The 15,661-nt window shown below is 38.7% G+C and overlaps 1 protein-coding gene across 2 annotated transcripts in view; it reads left to right on the top strand.

Annotated features, from left to right (window-relative positions):
• The window catches only part of LOC127660383 (pro-neuregulin-3, membrane-bound isoform), a 486,917-nt gene that overhangs the window by 307,316 nt on the left and 163,940 nt on the right, over positions 1-15,661 (top strand). For both annotated transcript variants that reach the window (XM_052150536.1, XM_052150535.1), the window contains exon 2: positions 265-394. In XM_052150536.1, coding sequence (XP_052006496.1) covers positions 265-394 — 130 coding nt within the window. The remainder of the gene's footprint in view (positions 1-264; positions 395-15,661) is intronic.

Genomic DNA, 15,661 nt, shown 5'->3' with positions numbered 1-15,661 from the left:
ATACCATATGAAAACTTACAGTAAACATTTACATTCAAACTTGATCTAATTCATTTAAGTTGTATTATGGAAATAGTAAGAAAGTGTTTGATAACATAAATGTAGATACACATTTTTGTTTGATATTTCTTTAAAATGATTGCAACTAATATTTAGTATCAATCTCTATTATGCTATTTAGGATTTTTTTTCTGCTTTCTGCATCATTCACCAAACCTTTTTATTCATCTGGCTGACTTCTCTTTTCCATTTTTTGTCCTTCAGCATTGCCAACTCTACCGCCTTTGAAATCTGAGCATTTCAAGCCATGTCAGGAGAAAGACCTGGCCTACTGCCTGAATGACGGGGAGTGCTTTGTCATCGAGACCCTGAGCGGCCCACATAAACACTGCAGGTATGACAGCACTTCCTGTGTCTGTGCTAGAGGTAAAGGGTGGGATTGTTGTTTGCTCAAGAAATAAATGGAATCTCTACAGATGGGAGTGTAGAAAATTAGTGACTTTGTTTCAGGGTATATTTACAACTGCCAGCATTCATCACCAATAATATGTAAGAATAGTATAAAGGAACACTAAATGTAATGTCCAGATTTAAACATGCCCGCATTTATCCACAAATAATATATAGGATTTTATATGTAAATTAGTTGAGGTATTTTGGCTGCGCTCAACCACCATTATAAGAAGGATAAATTACAAATGATCAGATTAGAAATCTGAATACAATTTTCCACCATTAAATATGTAATACAACAGGCTTGTTGTATCTGCTCACAATTTATATGTGAGGAATTTTCGCTCAAGAACAGAATTATAATTAATTCAGAGAATATTGAAATTAAGGTGTATGTCGGATCACTCGGCCACGCTAAATTGATTTAAAGCATTTTTTTTTAACACTTTAGAGTAATACTATTCTCATAGCCATTGAACATAATCATCACAGATATGTTGAAACATTTTTCGAGCATGGAGCGTAGACCTTTAAGAATCAATTTATGAACATTTTTATCAAAATATACCACAGTCAAACCCTTTTTGAATACAAAAAAGTATTTATTTATAATCTGCAACTTCAAACAAACTAACACATATAGATGAACATAAAGCCAGAGTGAACTGTAACATAATGTGAATGGAAATTATCTGTAGAAGAGAAAATATCATTTATAGAGTCTATAGACCATGCCCTGAACCATCAATACTTAATTTAGTATGCCTTGATTTGCAAAAGTGAACATATTTTATCCTGACTTTTATATCTTAAATAAAAAAAAATATCTGAAAAATAGTTAACTAACTATTTCAACATGGATAATACAAGATTAAAATTCATAGTCACCAATTTATCAGTAATAAAAGTGGTTACAAGTCACTACACATATTTTAAAGGTTACATCAGGCTATAGTCGTTTGTGTAAAATACATTTTTAATATCATAAATAGACTGTGTTGTGGAGTGTAGAATGTAGATACAATGGAGTATTTTGATAGTGTTGTAGTTCAAAATGCCTGTATATGCATTGTAAAACCCCCAAAAGAGTTATGCCTTTGGAGAAGATAGAAAAACACTAGTTTTGGCCAGCTAAAGAGAGTTTTCAGAGGGATCCTTCCAAAGACAGTTTTAAAGCACTCTTTTTTTTCCCCTTTTCTCCCCAATTTGGAATGCCCAATTGCCAATGTGCTTTAAGTCATCATGGTGGCGTAGTGACTCGCCTCCATCTGGGTGGCAGAGGACTAATCTCAGTTGCCTCCACATCTGAGACGTCAATCTGCAAATCTTATCACGTGGCTTGTTGAGTGCCTTACCGCAGAGACGTAGCGTGTGTGGAGGCCCACATGCTGCTTTACTGGAGTAACAAGTTTGTGCATGTGTGAGTTTGTTTTTGAGGGCTCAAATGAGAGAAGCTCAGAAACAGAGTGAGATCGCCCGTGGGATTACCTTTATTTGTTGCAGCTCTTATCAGAAGTAGCATCGCTTCAAAATTGGCAAGATGTCAGTTTAAGCACTTCTCAGCAGCAGCGAGTGTCGCAATATTTCCAATGTTTTTCAACCCTACTGAGAAGCAGGTGTGCACAGGTGGGCATTTTAGTAACAAGGTACTGTGTGTATGTGTATGTGTGTGTGCGAGCGAGCGAGAGCAAGAGGTAGCACGGTGCATACCATTATAGCTATGTGAGGCTGATTAGGGAGAAATACAATAAAACAACACATTTCACATATTAAAAGTTATTTTGGATAAAATAAATAATGTGATAATGTTATTTATGGATGCGGCTCTATTTGTTGGTCGCAACACATGTCTCAATGTGTGTACATACGTGTGCGTAAGTGTGTGAGCATGTGTAAGTGTGTGGGTGATGAGGGAGCTTTTAAATCAAAATGTAAATAAATTTAGGATATTATAGGCATTGTTTGTCATTCATATCCAATGTACTTAATCAATGTCTTTGTTTTAATTGGTTATTTTGTTGTGGTAGCCTGTAGCACTCTTTGAAATAACTGAAATAATTTGGCGAAGTGATATTGAACCGTTCTGCGGTCAAGACCTGGAACTACTTCATAGCCACGCATTTACTTGAAAAATCAATGCACACCTTAAATCATCCATCAATCAAGCATTCAACAATAATAATATAAGTATATATATATCTAAAATCCTTACAACACTGCAAAAGATATTTAGGTTTTTCAGAGAATGTATTTTTAACATGTGTATTTTGTCTTACAAAATTTTTAACATGTGTATTTTGTACTGGCAGGGTTTTTATAGTCAAAACAATTGAAAAACATCTACCACTGCTTATAAAGTAATCTTAAGTATTTAGAATATCTTATTGACTTTGAGTAATCTAACGAAATACATTACAAATTACATTTTACAGCATGCATTCTGTAATTTGTAGTGGAATACATTTCAAAAGTAACCCTCCCAACCCTGGGTATAACAAAGATTAATGAATGCTGTAAAAGAATTGCTCATTGTTAGTTCATGTTGGCTAATGTTGTTAACTAATGTTAACAAATGGAACTTTACAAATGAAAGAATTCCTTTCTAATCCTTTGCATGAAGCTGGGCATATACTGTATGTTGTATCCCATGCCATCACTTTGTTGCCATTACATATAGGAGTTCAAATTACGGCTGTCAATCGCTAAAACATTTTAATCGAATGAATTACATGGTGTCCCGATTAATTAATCTTGATTAATTGCATTGCCACGATTCACTGTTGTCTGCCCTGTGTTTCTCCCCTGTCATCTGTTCCCGGACTACACTTCCCATAATTCCTCAGTCCCCGTCCTGTGGCCACCTCCCAGGCCTCCTGACCCAGTCCCAGTCCTCTGGCCGCCTCCCCGGCCTCCTGACCCAGTTCATGTCCCTGTCCTGCGGCAATCGCCCTGGCCTCCAGACCCAGTCCCCACCCTGAGGTCATCCCCTTGGTCTCCAGACCGTCCACCTGACCTTCTCTGGTCTCCTTGGTCCCCGGCTCCATCTTGGCCCTGCCATCTTTGCCCTATTCCCCTCATCCCCTTGCCCCTTGTGCTTCCTTGGACTGCCTGTTTGCTCCTTGTGCCCCCCTTGGACTGCCTGTTTGCCCCTTGTGCCCTCCTTGGACTGCCTGCCCCCCCGAGCCCCCCCTTTACTCCATGGACGATTTTTTTGTTTTGTTTTTGTGTGTTTTTTTTTTTTGAAGCGTCTAGAATCCGCTCCTTAGAGAGGGATGCTAGGGGCTATGTCATGATTCACTGTTGTCTGCCCTGTGTTTCTCCCCGTCATCTGTTCCCAGACTACACTTTCCATAATTCCCTATTCTCATCACTGCCAGCTGTCCCTCATTGTTCCTCACCTGTGTTTAATGTTCTCATTAGTCTTTGCGTATTTAATGCCCTGATTTCTGTTCAGTATTGTCAGTTGTTGGATGTATGTTCTTGAATGTGTTTGACCTACCGTGTTCTTCCCGTGCGCCTTCGTGGATGTTTTCTCTTGTTTATGTTTTGGTTTCCCATCGTGGATGTTTTATTTGTTCCCTGTGTTTTTTTTATACACCGAGTTACCTGGTTTATCTTATGTTTTCATTAAAAGCTGCATTTAGATCCCTCCCCTCGTCTGCCTCGTTACACGCATATACAAATATTTTCTGAGAAAGCCCCTCATATAACAATAATTCAATATATAATGATGAAATAATGATACATCGTTATCTTTAAATATTTAAAATATATATATGTATATATATATATATATATATATATATATATATATATATATATATATATATATATATATATATATAAAATCAAAAAATATTCAGATAATTAATAAGACAATATAAAAAGCGGTTTTAAAATACAATGTATTGTTTACTACCATATTATTGATCATAAGTTAATCATTGGCATACAGTTCACAGCAATCTATTTCACAAGTGAATTTCTCAATCAGTTGTATGTACACTGTGCCATGGGCCGGGGTTACAATAACTGAACATTCTGTCATTTACAGATTTTTTGAAACATTGATGGATAATTCCAAAAACTGTCTGTCGTTTTGACATGCAGCATGGATGTTTAGTGCAGCTTTTGGTGTGCCCTGGACCTCTAGACCCACAGGGGAAAATAACAAAAAACATTTGTTTTCTTCCTATACTGCAAGATTATTTGAGAGCTTAGGTTCTCTGCTTCTCAGCTGTTTCTCCTGATAGAAATACTTCAGTAATCTTACATATGTCTCCTCCTGAGTTTCAAATGAGATCTCAACAATGTTCCAAATAATGCTTAGATTTATTTAAAAAAAGCTCTCTAAGTTTGAACTCACTGCTTTCATTTTCTTCTTTGTGTTTTTTTTTTTGTCCTGCACAGACTGACAATGCTTTATTTATTTATTCATTCATTCACTCACTCATTTAGTTATTTATTGTATGCTATGTTGCTAAAATAATCAACTTTTTGTAACCTGTTATGCATACTACACTGACAGGTACTACACTGTTATCACTGTAAGTTGACCTTTGTGTAAAATGTAAAACTCAGTCAATACTTTTACATGCAAAGTTATAATCAAACTACAGAGGGTTTCATGCACATGGCACAAGTATACATGGCACAATGCGTAATTGAAAATTTTAAGGAAGGACATCAGTTTAGTAAATATTAAATACACGTTGTGCATTACCTATCTTTTGGAGCATGTATGCACACAACACCGATGGCAATTGTGGTCTGATTGACATGAATACATTGCTGGAAGAAACCAAGTTTTAATGCTAATATCTAGGTCAGGGGATTTCAAATTCGGTGAAAGTGAGCCTCCCCCAAAAGAACTTGAAGATAGCCTGTCAAAACCTACACTTAATGCTGTGCTTGATTCAGTGATTTGGGACCTAGAATACCCACGCTGCCACACTGTGGGTGTTTGGACCCCTTACGGGTGTGAAGTTTGTGCTCACAAGAACACAAAAAGGTCTCAGACATGAGCTTGTGATGTTGACTCAAGAACGTGAGAGCCCGGAGTGGCATGAACATCCAAACTTTAAGAGGACCGGCCTGCTGCATTACAAACATGCTGCAGAGGGGCACCCACCGCCAAAGCTTTAGAAGAGGCAACCCCCCTGGTAGAATGAGCCCTGATGCCTACTGGCGAAGCTTGACCATGCACCTCATAGGCAAGGACAATAGCGTCGTTCACCCAATGTGACATTGTCTGTTTTGTGGCGGCCGCCTCCTTGTTACGACCAAACAAATAGTTGCCCTAACTTACGCCACCGGCAAGTATGGTGGATATAGGCCTGAAGAGCATGGACAGTACACAGTCTGAAAAGTTTCTCCTGATCCGGCGTTGTAAACGGCGGAGGACAGAAGGCCGCAAGAGTGACCGGATGTATGGTCAAGATAGGAACCTTAGGCAGGTAGTCAGAATGAGGAGGCAATATCGCTTTCGCAATTCCTGGGGCAGTCTAAGCAGGATGGCAAGACAGATAGAGCCTGCAAGTCACCAATTATTTTCATAGAAGTAATAGCCACAAGAAAAAAACAACTTTAGAGTCAGAAGCTTGTCAGACATCAATTCTAGAGGTTCAAAGGGGCTCTCAACCAGACCCTCAAACACTATAGCTAAATCCCATGAAGGGATCCTGGTTCTAACGGGAGGCCTCAATCGCCGAATGAAGTGAGTAAACAAGGGATGTTTCCCCCAGTGGCACCCATCAATAAAGGCGTGGCAAGTGGACAGGGCAGCCAGAAACAACCCTGAGAATTCTCCTGCAGGGAGTCCAGAACTGAAGCATTCTGGCAATTAACTGAATCTGCATTATGTGCAGTGCACCACCTCTCAAAGACACCCGTTTATTAGCATAAATTTTCCTAGTGGAAGGAGCCCTAACACTCAGAATGGTCTCAATAACTTCAGGTGAAAACCCAGAGTCCCTCAGTTGGTACCCTTCAGGGGCCAAACATGAAGGTTCCACAGCTCGGGCAGGGGATGATATATTGTCCCCTGTGCTTGAGACAGAAGGTATTGCCCAAGGCGTATGGTCGAGGACAAATATTATCTCTGAGAACCATGCTCTGTTCAACCAACACGCTGCTATCAGTAATAGGCAAGATCCTTTTTTCTCTGATCTCCCGGGATCAGAGAAAACGGAGGAAACGCATACAGGCGCATTTTGGGCCATAAATGCACCATTGTGTCCAGACCCAGGGGGCTGGTGACTCAAAGTAGTAGATGGGACATTGTGCTGTCTGCTGGGAGGTGAAGAGGTCCTCTGCTTCGTAAAATCTTATCCAGATTTGTTTCACTACCTTGGGGTTGAGCTTCCATTCCCATCTGTATTTTCTGTCTGGATGGTAAATCCACTCCCACATTGAGGCATCTAGGGATATATACTGCTCTGAATGACAGAAGCTTGCCCTGGGCTCAAAGGGAAATCTGAAGCGCTAGTCTGTTTAGCTTGTGCAACCGCAGACCTCCATGGTGATTTATGTAAGAGACTGCCGCTGTGTTGTCCACCCGCACCAGGAAATGGCAGCCTCTCAGATGCTGGAGGAAGTATTTCAGGGCCAGAAATACAGCCATCAACTCGAGACAGTTGATGTGCCAATCGAGCTGATGACCCTCCCATTCCCTTTGAGCTGGACGGCCACTTAAGACCGCTCCCCAGCCCATCAGGGAGGCATTTGTCATTAACAATCTGCGATGGCAAGACGCACCTAGATTGGGACCCAAAGTGAAGAACCAGGGTCTGAACCACATAGAGGATACGTAGCCCACAGCGCGTAACCATTGTCTGCCTTCGGAGATTGGCCCTTGGATGAAATCCCCTGGCTTTGAGCCACAACTGGAATGGTCTCATCTGCAAAAGGCCCATAGGGATCACACAGTACCATTGATACTGAAGAACAGTACGATCTTCGCCTAGCATGACTTTGCTCAGGGTATTCTGAATTGTCTCGATTCGAGCGAGAGACAGCTGTGCCCGCATTGTGATCGAATTCCATACGATCCCTAAAAATGGCAGGAGAGAGAACGCTTTTGTCATCGTTGAATCTCAACCCAGAGAAACCAGATGAGCTAAGACAATATTTCTGTGCTGTAATGCCAGTTCTTGTGACTGTTCTAATATCAGCCAGTCATCTAAATAATTACAAATGCAGATGCCCTGGAGTCACAATGGAGTCAGTGCTGCATCCATGCACTTTATGTATGTGTGAGGTGATAAGGCTGGCCGAATGGAAGAACCCAATATTGGTAAGCTTCGCCCCCAAAAGCAATCCTCAGGAACTTCCTGTGTTATGGCAGAATTTGTATATGAAATTATGCATCCATGAGATCGATCGTGACTAACCAAACGCGATGTTGAATTTGTGACACGATCGTCTTGACAGTTAGGATCTTGAACTTGAGCGCCTTGACTCAGCGGTTCAAGCCTCGAAGACCTAAAATCAGACGCAATCCCCCATTCTTCTTGGGAACCAGGAAGTATGTGCTGTAGTAACCTGACTCTCTCTCTAGAAGGGGAACATGTCCGAAGGCCCCTCTGACCAGAGGATATTTCAGCTCGTTACAGTAAATGAGCCTGTTCCAGTTTCACGGTAGTGGCAACCACGCCATTGAAATGCAGAGGACAGCAAACAAATAGAAATCTGTAGCCTTTTTCTACTGTCTTTAGGACCCACATAGAAATACTCTGCTGCAACTTTCAAGCTGCCAGGTTCTCTGAAATGGGTACCAATTTTGATACTTCCCGTTGAGGGGATGTTGGGTGTTCCGTGTCCTGGGTGATAAAAGGAAGCAACTGAACGGCCAACATTTTGCTGGAAACCGCTGCCCCACAATACACCAGAGGCGGTGGGGATGGAGAGGTTTCGAGAGGTTTCGGGAAGGAGCAGGTAGATATTTTGCACACACCGTCCCGAGGAGGGCAACCCCACAAGGTTCGGCGCAAGACCATCAGAATTTTCTCTTTTTGGAAATAATGGTCCTGAGGTCTTGCTTTGGAGACTGCTGAGGGCGATGAAGCGATTCACAATCTTTACGAGAGGGAACGCGACTTGCCACACTTTGTTTTTGAGCCTCCCTTCTAGAAGGACCGGGGCGAGGCTGGGTGGCCGACAGCCCGTCCCACTGAGTGCAGAGAGGAAGGATTTGCACAAAGGCTTCCTTGTGTTTTTATTTTTTTTTAACTCTTGAAACTTGGTGAGGACCGTATTCACAGAATCGCCAAATAGGCCGGAAGGTGACACAGGGGCATCAAGTAGGAATACTCAGTCCTTATCCTTGATGCCCGAGAGGTTTAGCCACAGATACCTCTCCATGCTGACCAAAGCAGCCAATGAACTGCAGACAGCGTGAGATGCCTGCTTGAGCGAGTGATAGGAACTGACACATCTCTCGCTCTTCAGCCATACAGGTGCCCCATGATGGAATGGTGGGTGCCGGCTTTTGGAAGTAAGCGAGACGAGTGCGTAGCATCTTCACTGTGAACAGCTCACAATACTCACACTTGCCTTGCTCCAACACAAGTGCAGCGTGCTCTTCCCCCAAACAAACCAAAAAAACCTGGTGTGTGTCTAATTCAGCCATAGGACGAAAGCATGGAAAAACCCACCGTTTGCTTTGTTGATCACTTTTTTTTTCTTGTCTTTCCCACACTTGAATGATAGAAAGAAGAAAGATTTCTGCACACTGCCTGGCGAATCTAACTCCTATCAAAGAATAACAGAGAGATTGAGAAGCAAAAACACATCACAGAGAGGTCTGACGACAAATGACCTGACGATGCACCTGTGGCACATCTTTTTTTAGCCCTGGTAATGGTTGTCACCAACAGAGGCTATAAAGGTTCTAGTCAATTTCATTGACATGTTGAACACATATTCACAGCTAATCACTCCTAAAAGACATTCCCAAAGCACTGAATCAAGCACAACGTAGCTTTTAAAAGGGAAAAACTATGTAAATAGGACAAGATGACTACCGGTAGATGCTGATCACTACAAAGCACTATAGGTACTTATCAGTGTGTTAACATATCAGGGGTGTGCTTCCCAGAAGCATTGTTAGCCAACTATGGTCACAAGTTCCATTGTTAGTAACATAGTTCAATGATTTGTTTTTGGAAACCATAGTTCCAACAAACATCCGTAAACAGCATGGCAAAGTTGTATCGTTGTAGCTGTGGTTAGAAGCATGGTTCTTTGTTAGATTAGGGAAGCATGACAATGACAAAGTTTTCACACATACCTGAGTTCACTGGAAAAACAGCACAGGCACAGCCGATGATTTCAGATGTCAGCCCTTTGTTTCCTTTTGATGGTCTGAAATCCTCAGGGGTAAAATGTTCACTGCACACCCTCCAATATTTGAGAGAATGTAGGGGCGTACTGATATCCAGGTTCAGCACAATAAGCCAGAGGTTCAGTCGCTCATGATTATGTATAGGCAATCGATGAAAAGTTAATATTTTTCCTGCCGTGCATTTCCTTTGGGGTTTCTGAAGGTTGAAGCATCCAGGATACACACACCAAACAACCATTTTGAACAATACACATACAAATACAAATCTACAGCAAAGACAATTAAACCTTTGTACAGCTCTCCTTCTCTTGTAAACAATGACCTGCTTCCTCCTCCACGTGACCTTACAAACAAGCTTTCGTCATCCCTCTCATGAGCGTGCATCACATAGATGTACGGAAGCGAACATTTGTAGATAAAAAGTACATAAGTATTGTTTTCTAAAAATAGTTAATAGTTTGGGTTCAGAAGAACATTATTTGTTGACTGGAGATTGCTTACAGGATTATTTTAATGCACCCTAAATATGCATTTTGGACCATCAAAAAATGTACATTCACTTACATTGTTTAAAGGAGGAAGCCTGAAATCAAATCATAAAAATCTTAAATTCTGATTGATGAAGAATGAAACTCAGATACATCTTGGATGGCCTGAGGGTGAATAAATTATCTGCAAATTAAATTTTTTGTGTGAACTATTCCTTTAACCCTCTGGGATCTGAAGGTGTTTTGGGCCCTGGAGAAGTTTTGACATGCCTTGACATTTGTGCTTTTTTCAGTTACTTAAAAATACATTAATGGCTAAAGTCTGATAACACTGTATTCAGCACAAACTGGGCTACAGTAATATGTGAGCAACATGTATGTACAAGTTTGTATTTTTGAGAAAATAACATTTATGCATGGTTTTTGAAAAACTTAAATTTTAAGTCATTAAAATAAGGCCATATAACACATACTAAACATTTGTCAACAATCCTTTTGAGAACTGGATCTTGTAGCCTAGAGTTTTTGCTACAAAATGATTTGAAAACCATCCTGATCACTCATTCATACAAAACCATATACTAATTTAACTTTTGTAAGATGTGAACTATCATGAATATTGAGGTAATTCACACCTGAAGAGACAAATAGCCCTCCCCTGGGCCTATCACCGAGAAATGTGACAGAAAGTGAATGAATGTGAGGAGACTTAATGATCAAAATCAAGTTTTAAGTTAAAAGAAGTCATCTGAATGTACATTTTCTTTAAATAAAAGACTTACTTTAGACCAACACTACCGTTTAAAAGTTTTATTAGAATTATCTTCTGCTCACCAAGACTGCATTTATTTGATTCATTTGAAAATACAGTAAAAACATTGTGTGAACTATTTTTACAATTTAAAAGAACAGTTTTCTATTTGAATATATTGTAAATTTTTATACTTGTGATCAAAGCTGAATTTTCAGCATCATTACTGCAGTCTTCAGTGTCACATGATCCTTCAGAAATCATTAAAAGATGGTGATTTTCTAATATGGGCATATTTAAAGTGCATTTTACTAATTTACACCTGAACAAATATTTGCAAGCACAAGCATTGTTGATGATAATGAGGCAGCATAAACACTAGATAATATATATTATAAACATTAATATTATTTTTATATCATATTACATATCATATTTATATCATACAGCATACAATTTAAATACCTGCTTTAGCCGAAACAGCATTTAAATGTAGCTAAAACTTGCTTATTTGGACATATTTCAAATGTCAATACTCTGAATCCTGTCTGGCAAGTCTGGAAAAAAATCCCACTAGTAAAATATGTACATGTTTATATTAAATAGCATGTCAACTAATGAACACTAAATGACTTCCTCGTCTGAAATTGTATCCTGGGCTGGATCAAGTCTCTCTTCAAAATACAAACGTTCATTGGAGTCCCACTCTTCTTCTGAGGAAAATGTTAACTCTTCCTTACTATACAGGAGTTTCCTTGCCTGTGTATAATTACAAACGCGCAGAAAAATGAATGAATTGTGTTTAAATCAAACCTCTGAACGCTGTCGGGGGCGTTCACCATTTACCTTGATCGTCTCAACACATTAGCGTATGAATGGCGCGCTCTGCTGGTGGGAGTGATCACATTATCTATAATTAGATGAACCGGTAAAAAATGTACATCGCTTGTTTCATACAGATTACATTGCAGTAGAATATTTGTTTTAAATTTGAATTGTTTTATTTAAAAGTAGACATTTTAAGCTTTCTTTAGACATATGTTTCATGTTTGTGTGATAAGTATTCATGGAGTTTTAGTTCATTTTTGTGACTGGTTTCAGAAATATGCTCGTGAACACAGAGACAGCTGAAAGCTCACCCTTTTTATTTTCTTTATTTAAAAAAAGCACAAGGTTTTGTTGTTATTGTGAGTGTACACAAATAAAAGTAGACCCTTTATAGTCTCTAATGATGTCTTACAATTATCTGTATGCCCCAAAATGATGGAGTATTTTAAGTTGTTTCCACTCTAATGACAAAAATATCCAGCAGGACACGCCGGTGCATCCGTCAACCCCAGAGGGTTAAATTCTCTAACGATGCATCATAGTATGGTATTTAAGCACTGAGTTACTTTATTTGTACGAGACACAGTGGTGTAAAGTAACAAATTACAAATACTCACGTTACTGTTATTAACTACTTTTCTCCAAGAATTTTACTTTAAGTAGTTTAAAAATGTTATAGTTTTACTTTTACTTGAGTATGTTTTAAGTGCTGTACTTTAACTGTACTTTTAATGCGCTATTTTCCCACCGTCTGTTCTCGCTACTTCCCTGACCTGATTTTATTTTTATCCATCAACATGATTGGCTAGGGAGAGTCTTGTTACTCCCGTCAAATCAAATCACACATAAAAATCTTGAATGGCAGCTGCAGATCTGGCGCCAACTGTTATGGATGTGGAGAATGCCTCAAGCATAGTTTACAGCTGAACATCACTTTCACACCTGTGAGTCATGCGAGTTTAACTTGCTCAAGCCAGATTAAACCTGCCTCTAATTTGAAGAAACATATTGAGGTAAATTTCATATTTCTGCTTACTATATTCTGTGTCGATAACATAGCCTATCACTGAGATTATTTGGCTGCTGTGAGATATTAATGCAATATTATAAATAGGGCTGGGCTATAAAATTATCTATATGTTTATCGGAAAAATAGAGATGTCCTTGATCAAACTTTTGAGTAGTTTTTTCTGTATTTAGCCTATGTTTTACATCAAGAACAGGGGTGTTCATTACATCAATTGCAATAGCAAGAGCACCACTGGTTGGTTGAGCTAGACGAAAGACGTCTGAAGCTGTGTTGTTTGATTGTCAGGCGGCTAATATATGAGCGCTAATGCGGTTATGTGCCTAAATGGTCAGATACACTTGATGAAGATTGAATGTAAACGCAGTCGTTTATGTCTAAAGTGAATTTAAACAGTGGGCCAAAAAGCGTATTTGCATCAAAATGCCGGTCTTGAAGTGTACATGTAACCGAATTGAGCACTGTCTAGTAGGCTATGTCATATAATGGCTATTAATCAAACAACAGTAACAAGGAAACGAGAAAACCACTACCTACTTTTGTCTGAATTACTTGAGTAGCTTTAAAAGTATTAATGTAATAGAATAAAACAGTGACATTTTTAATAATAATATTTTTTGAAAATATTTATCGTTTTTTAATAATACTAACCCCTGATGTAGAGAGTGTGTTAATTGGTATTATAAATTACCAAGAAAGTAAAGATTATACAATTATTTATAATTATGCTTAGCATTTATAAATATGGAAAAGTATCAACATTTGCAGAGCAATAATTCAGACAGAATATTCCACCAGTCACAAACTTCAGAAAATTGTGCATCATGCATTAGAATGAGAATACAAGAACTAAATCAATGTTGAACATTGTATCTCAAAAGGAGGACAATGTGGACCCCATGTGCTACTTAAAGAAATAATTCCCCCCAAAATGAAAATCCTCTTATCATTTACTCACCCTCATGTCATCTGTCTATGACTTACTTTCTTCAGAACACACATTTTTTGAAGAATATTTAAGCTCTGTAGGTCCATTCAATTAAAGTGAAGGGGTGCCAAAATTTTGACGCTTCAAAAAGCACATAAAAGCAGCATAAAAATAATACATACAACTCCAGTGGTTTAATCCATGACTTCAGAATTGATGTGACAGGTGTGAGTGAGAAACAGATCAATATTTTAAATCCATTTTTGCTAGAAGTTCTTCTCTCTGCCCAGTATGTGGCGATATGCATGAAGAATGTGAATCACCAAAAACACAAGAAGAAAGGGAAAGTTAAATTGGAGATTGACTGAGCAGGGAGGAGAATTAGTAAAAAAAGGAATGAAATATCGATCTTTTTCTCACCACATCTATCATATCGCTTCTGAAGACATGGATCAAATCACTGGAGGCACATGGATTAGACTACTTTTTGCCGGAGCTTCAATATTTTAGCACTGATTCACTTTCATTGTATGGACAAAAAGAGCTGAGATATTCTTCTAAAAATCTTAATTGGTGTTCTGCAGAAGAAGGAAGTCATACACATCCAGGATGACATGAGGGTGAGTAAATGATGTGAGAATTTTAATTTTTGAGTTAATTATTCATTTTTAAGCGTGATGTAGCCCCTGTACCAAACAACTTTTCCCATGCTACTCTACCTTCTCTATTGTGCAGGACATGACGTGCCAAGTGATCCTGCTTATTAAGAATTTTTTTGCATTCATTGCATTGTTTTGAACATGTTTTATGCACAACAATAACACTATCAGCATAAAGGGAAATTTAGACCCTACACATAAACTTATTTTAAATGTAATTGTTTCATACATTACGATTTAAAATGGTGATCATTGTATTGAAAATAACTTTTTAATCTTTTAAATTTCTGTTATCATGTATCCCTTTTATTTTTTGGAATCAGTTTCAAGTAGTGTTTATCATAGATACGTGATGTATTTTAAAAGTTGGCATACAGTGTGCATTATAATGGGGCATAAGTTTTGCAACTCAGTACTCAATACTCACTACTCATGAGTACTTTTAAATTAGCTACTCTTTTAGTCTTACTTGAGTAGATTTTTAGGACAGCTACTTATACTCTACTCACACTATTTTGTTTGGGAAGTAACAGTACTTCTACTTGAGTATGATTTTTCAGTACTCTTTCCACCCCGGACGAGAAACACACTCCATTTTTGTATTTTTAGAAGAATGGTCTGAACCAGAGTTCAATTACACCCCCCTAACCCCTGCCCCCACAGGTCAAATTTCACCGTGATATAATTTTTTTATGGATTTGTTTCACTTGTAAATTACATCATCTACGTTGCTCTTGCTAGAGTCCCTCGCAACAACAGCAGAATGCCACTGTATCTACTGTTGAAGTGTTTCTATTGTTTTCATTTCACCTCCTGGGGAAATAGTCGCTTTATGATTCAATCACTTCTCATTCTACTACCTTTCGGATATCCTGAAAATTTTTCTTGTCTATGCTATCACTCAACAGTCTGAGACATTAAAACACAACATGCCCAGATATGTGGGAGGTATACTGCTACCTGTTAATACAACTTTAAAATATAGCAATATTGAACTATTTGATCAATTGTATATTTTTCATTGATCATAGATGTCCTCATGTCAAAACTTGGAACCCCTGTAGTGTTCATGTTGTCAGCCAAGCTTGTCAGAGTAACTCTTGTGTGAAAGCCCAAAGATAAGTACAGATTTAGTTCATAATTGTTTTTGGCACTGAGAAGTTAATATAGCTTTCTCTTTGGGT

The sequence above is a fragment of the Xyrauchen texanus genome, chromosome 20 (assembly GCF_025860055.1).
Source record: "Xyrauchen texanus isolate HMW12.3.18 chromosome 20, RBS_HiC_50CHRs, whole genome shotgun sequence".
Lineage (NCBI taxonomy): Eukaryota > Metazoa > Chordata > Actinopteri > Cypriniformes > Catostomidae > Xyrauchen > Xyrauchen texanus.
This window is presented reverse-complemented; position numbering and strand designations above follow the sequence as displayed.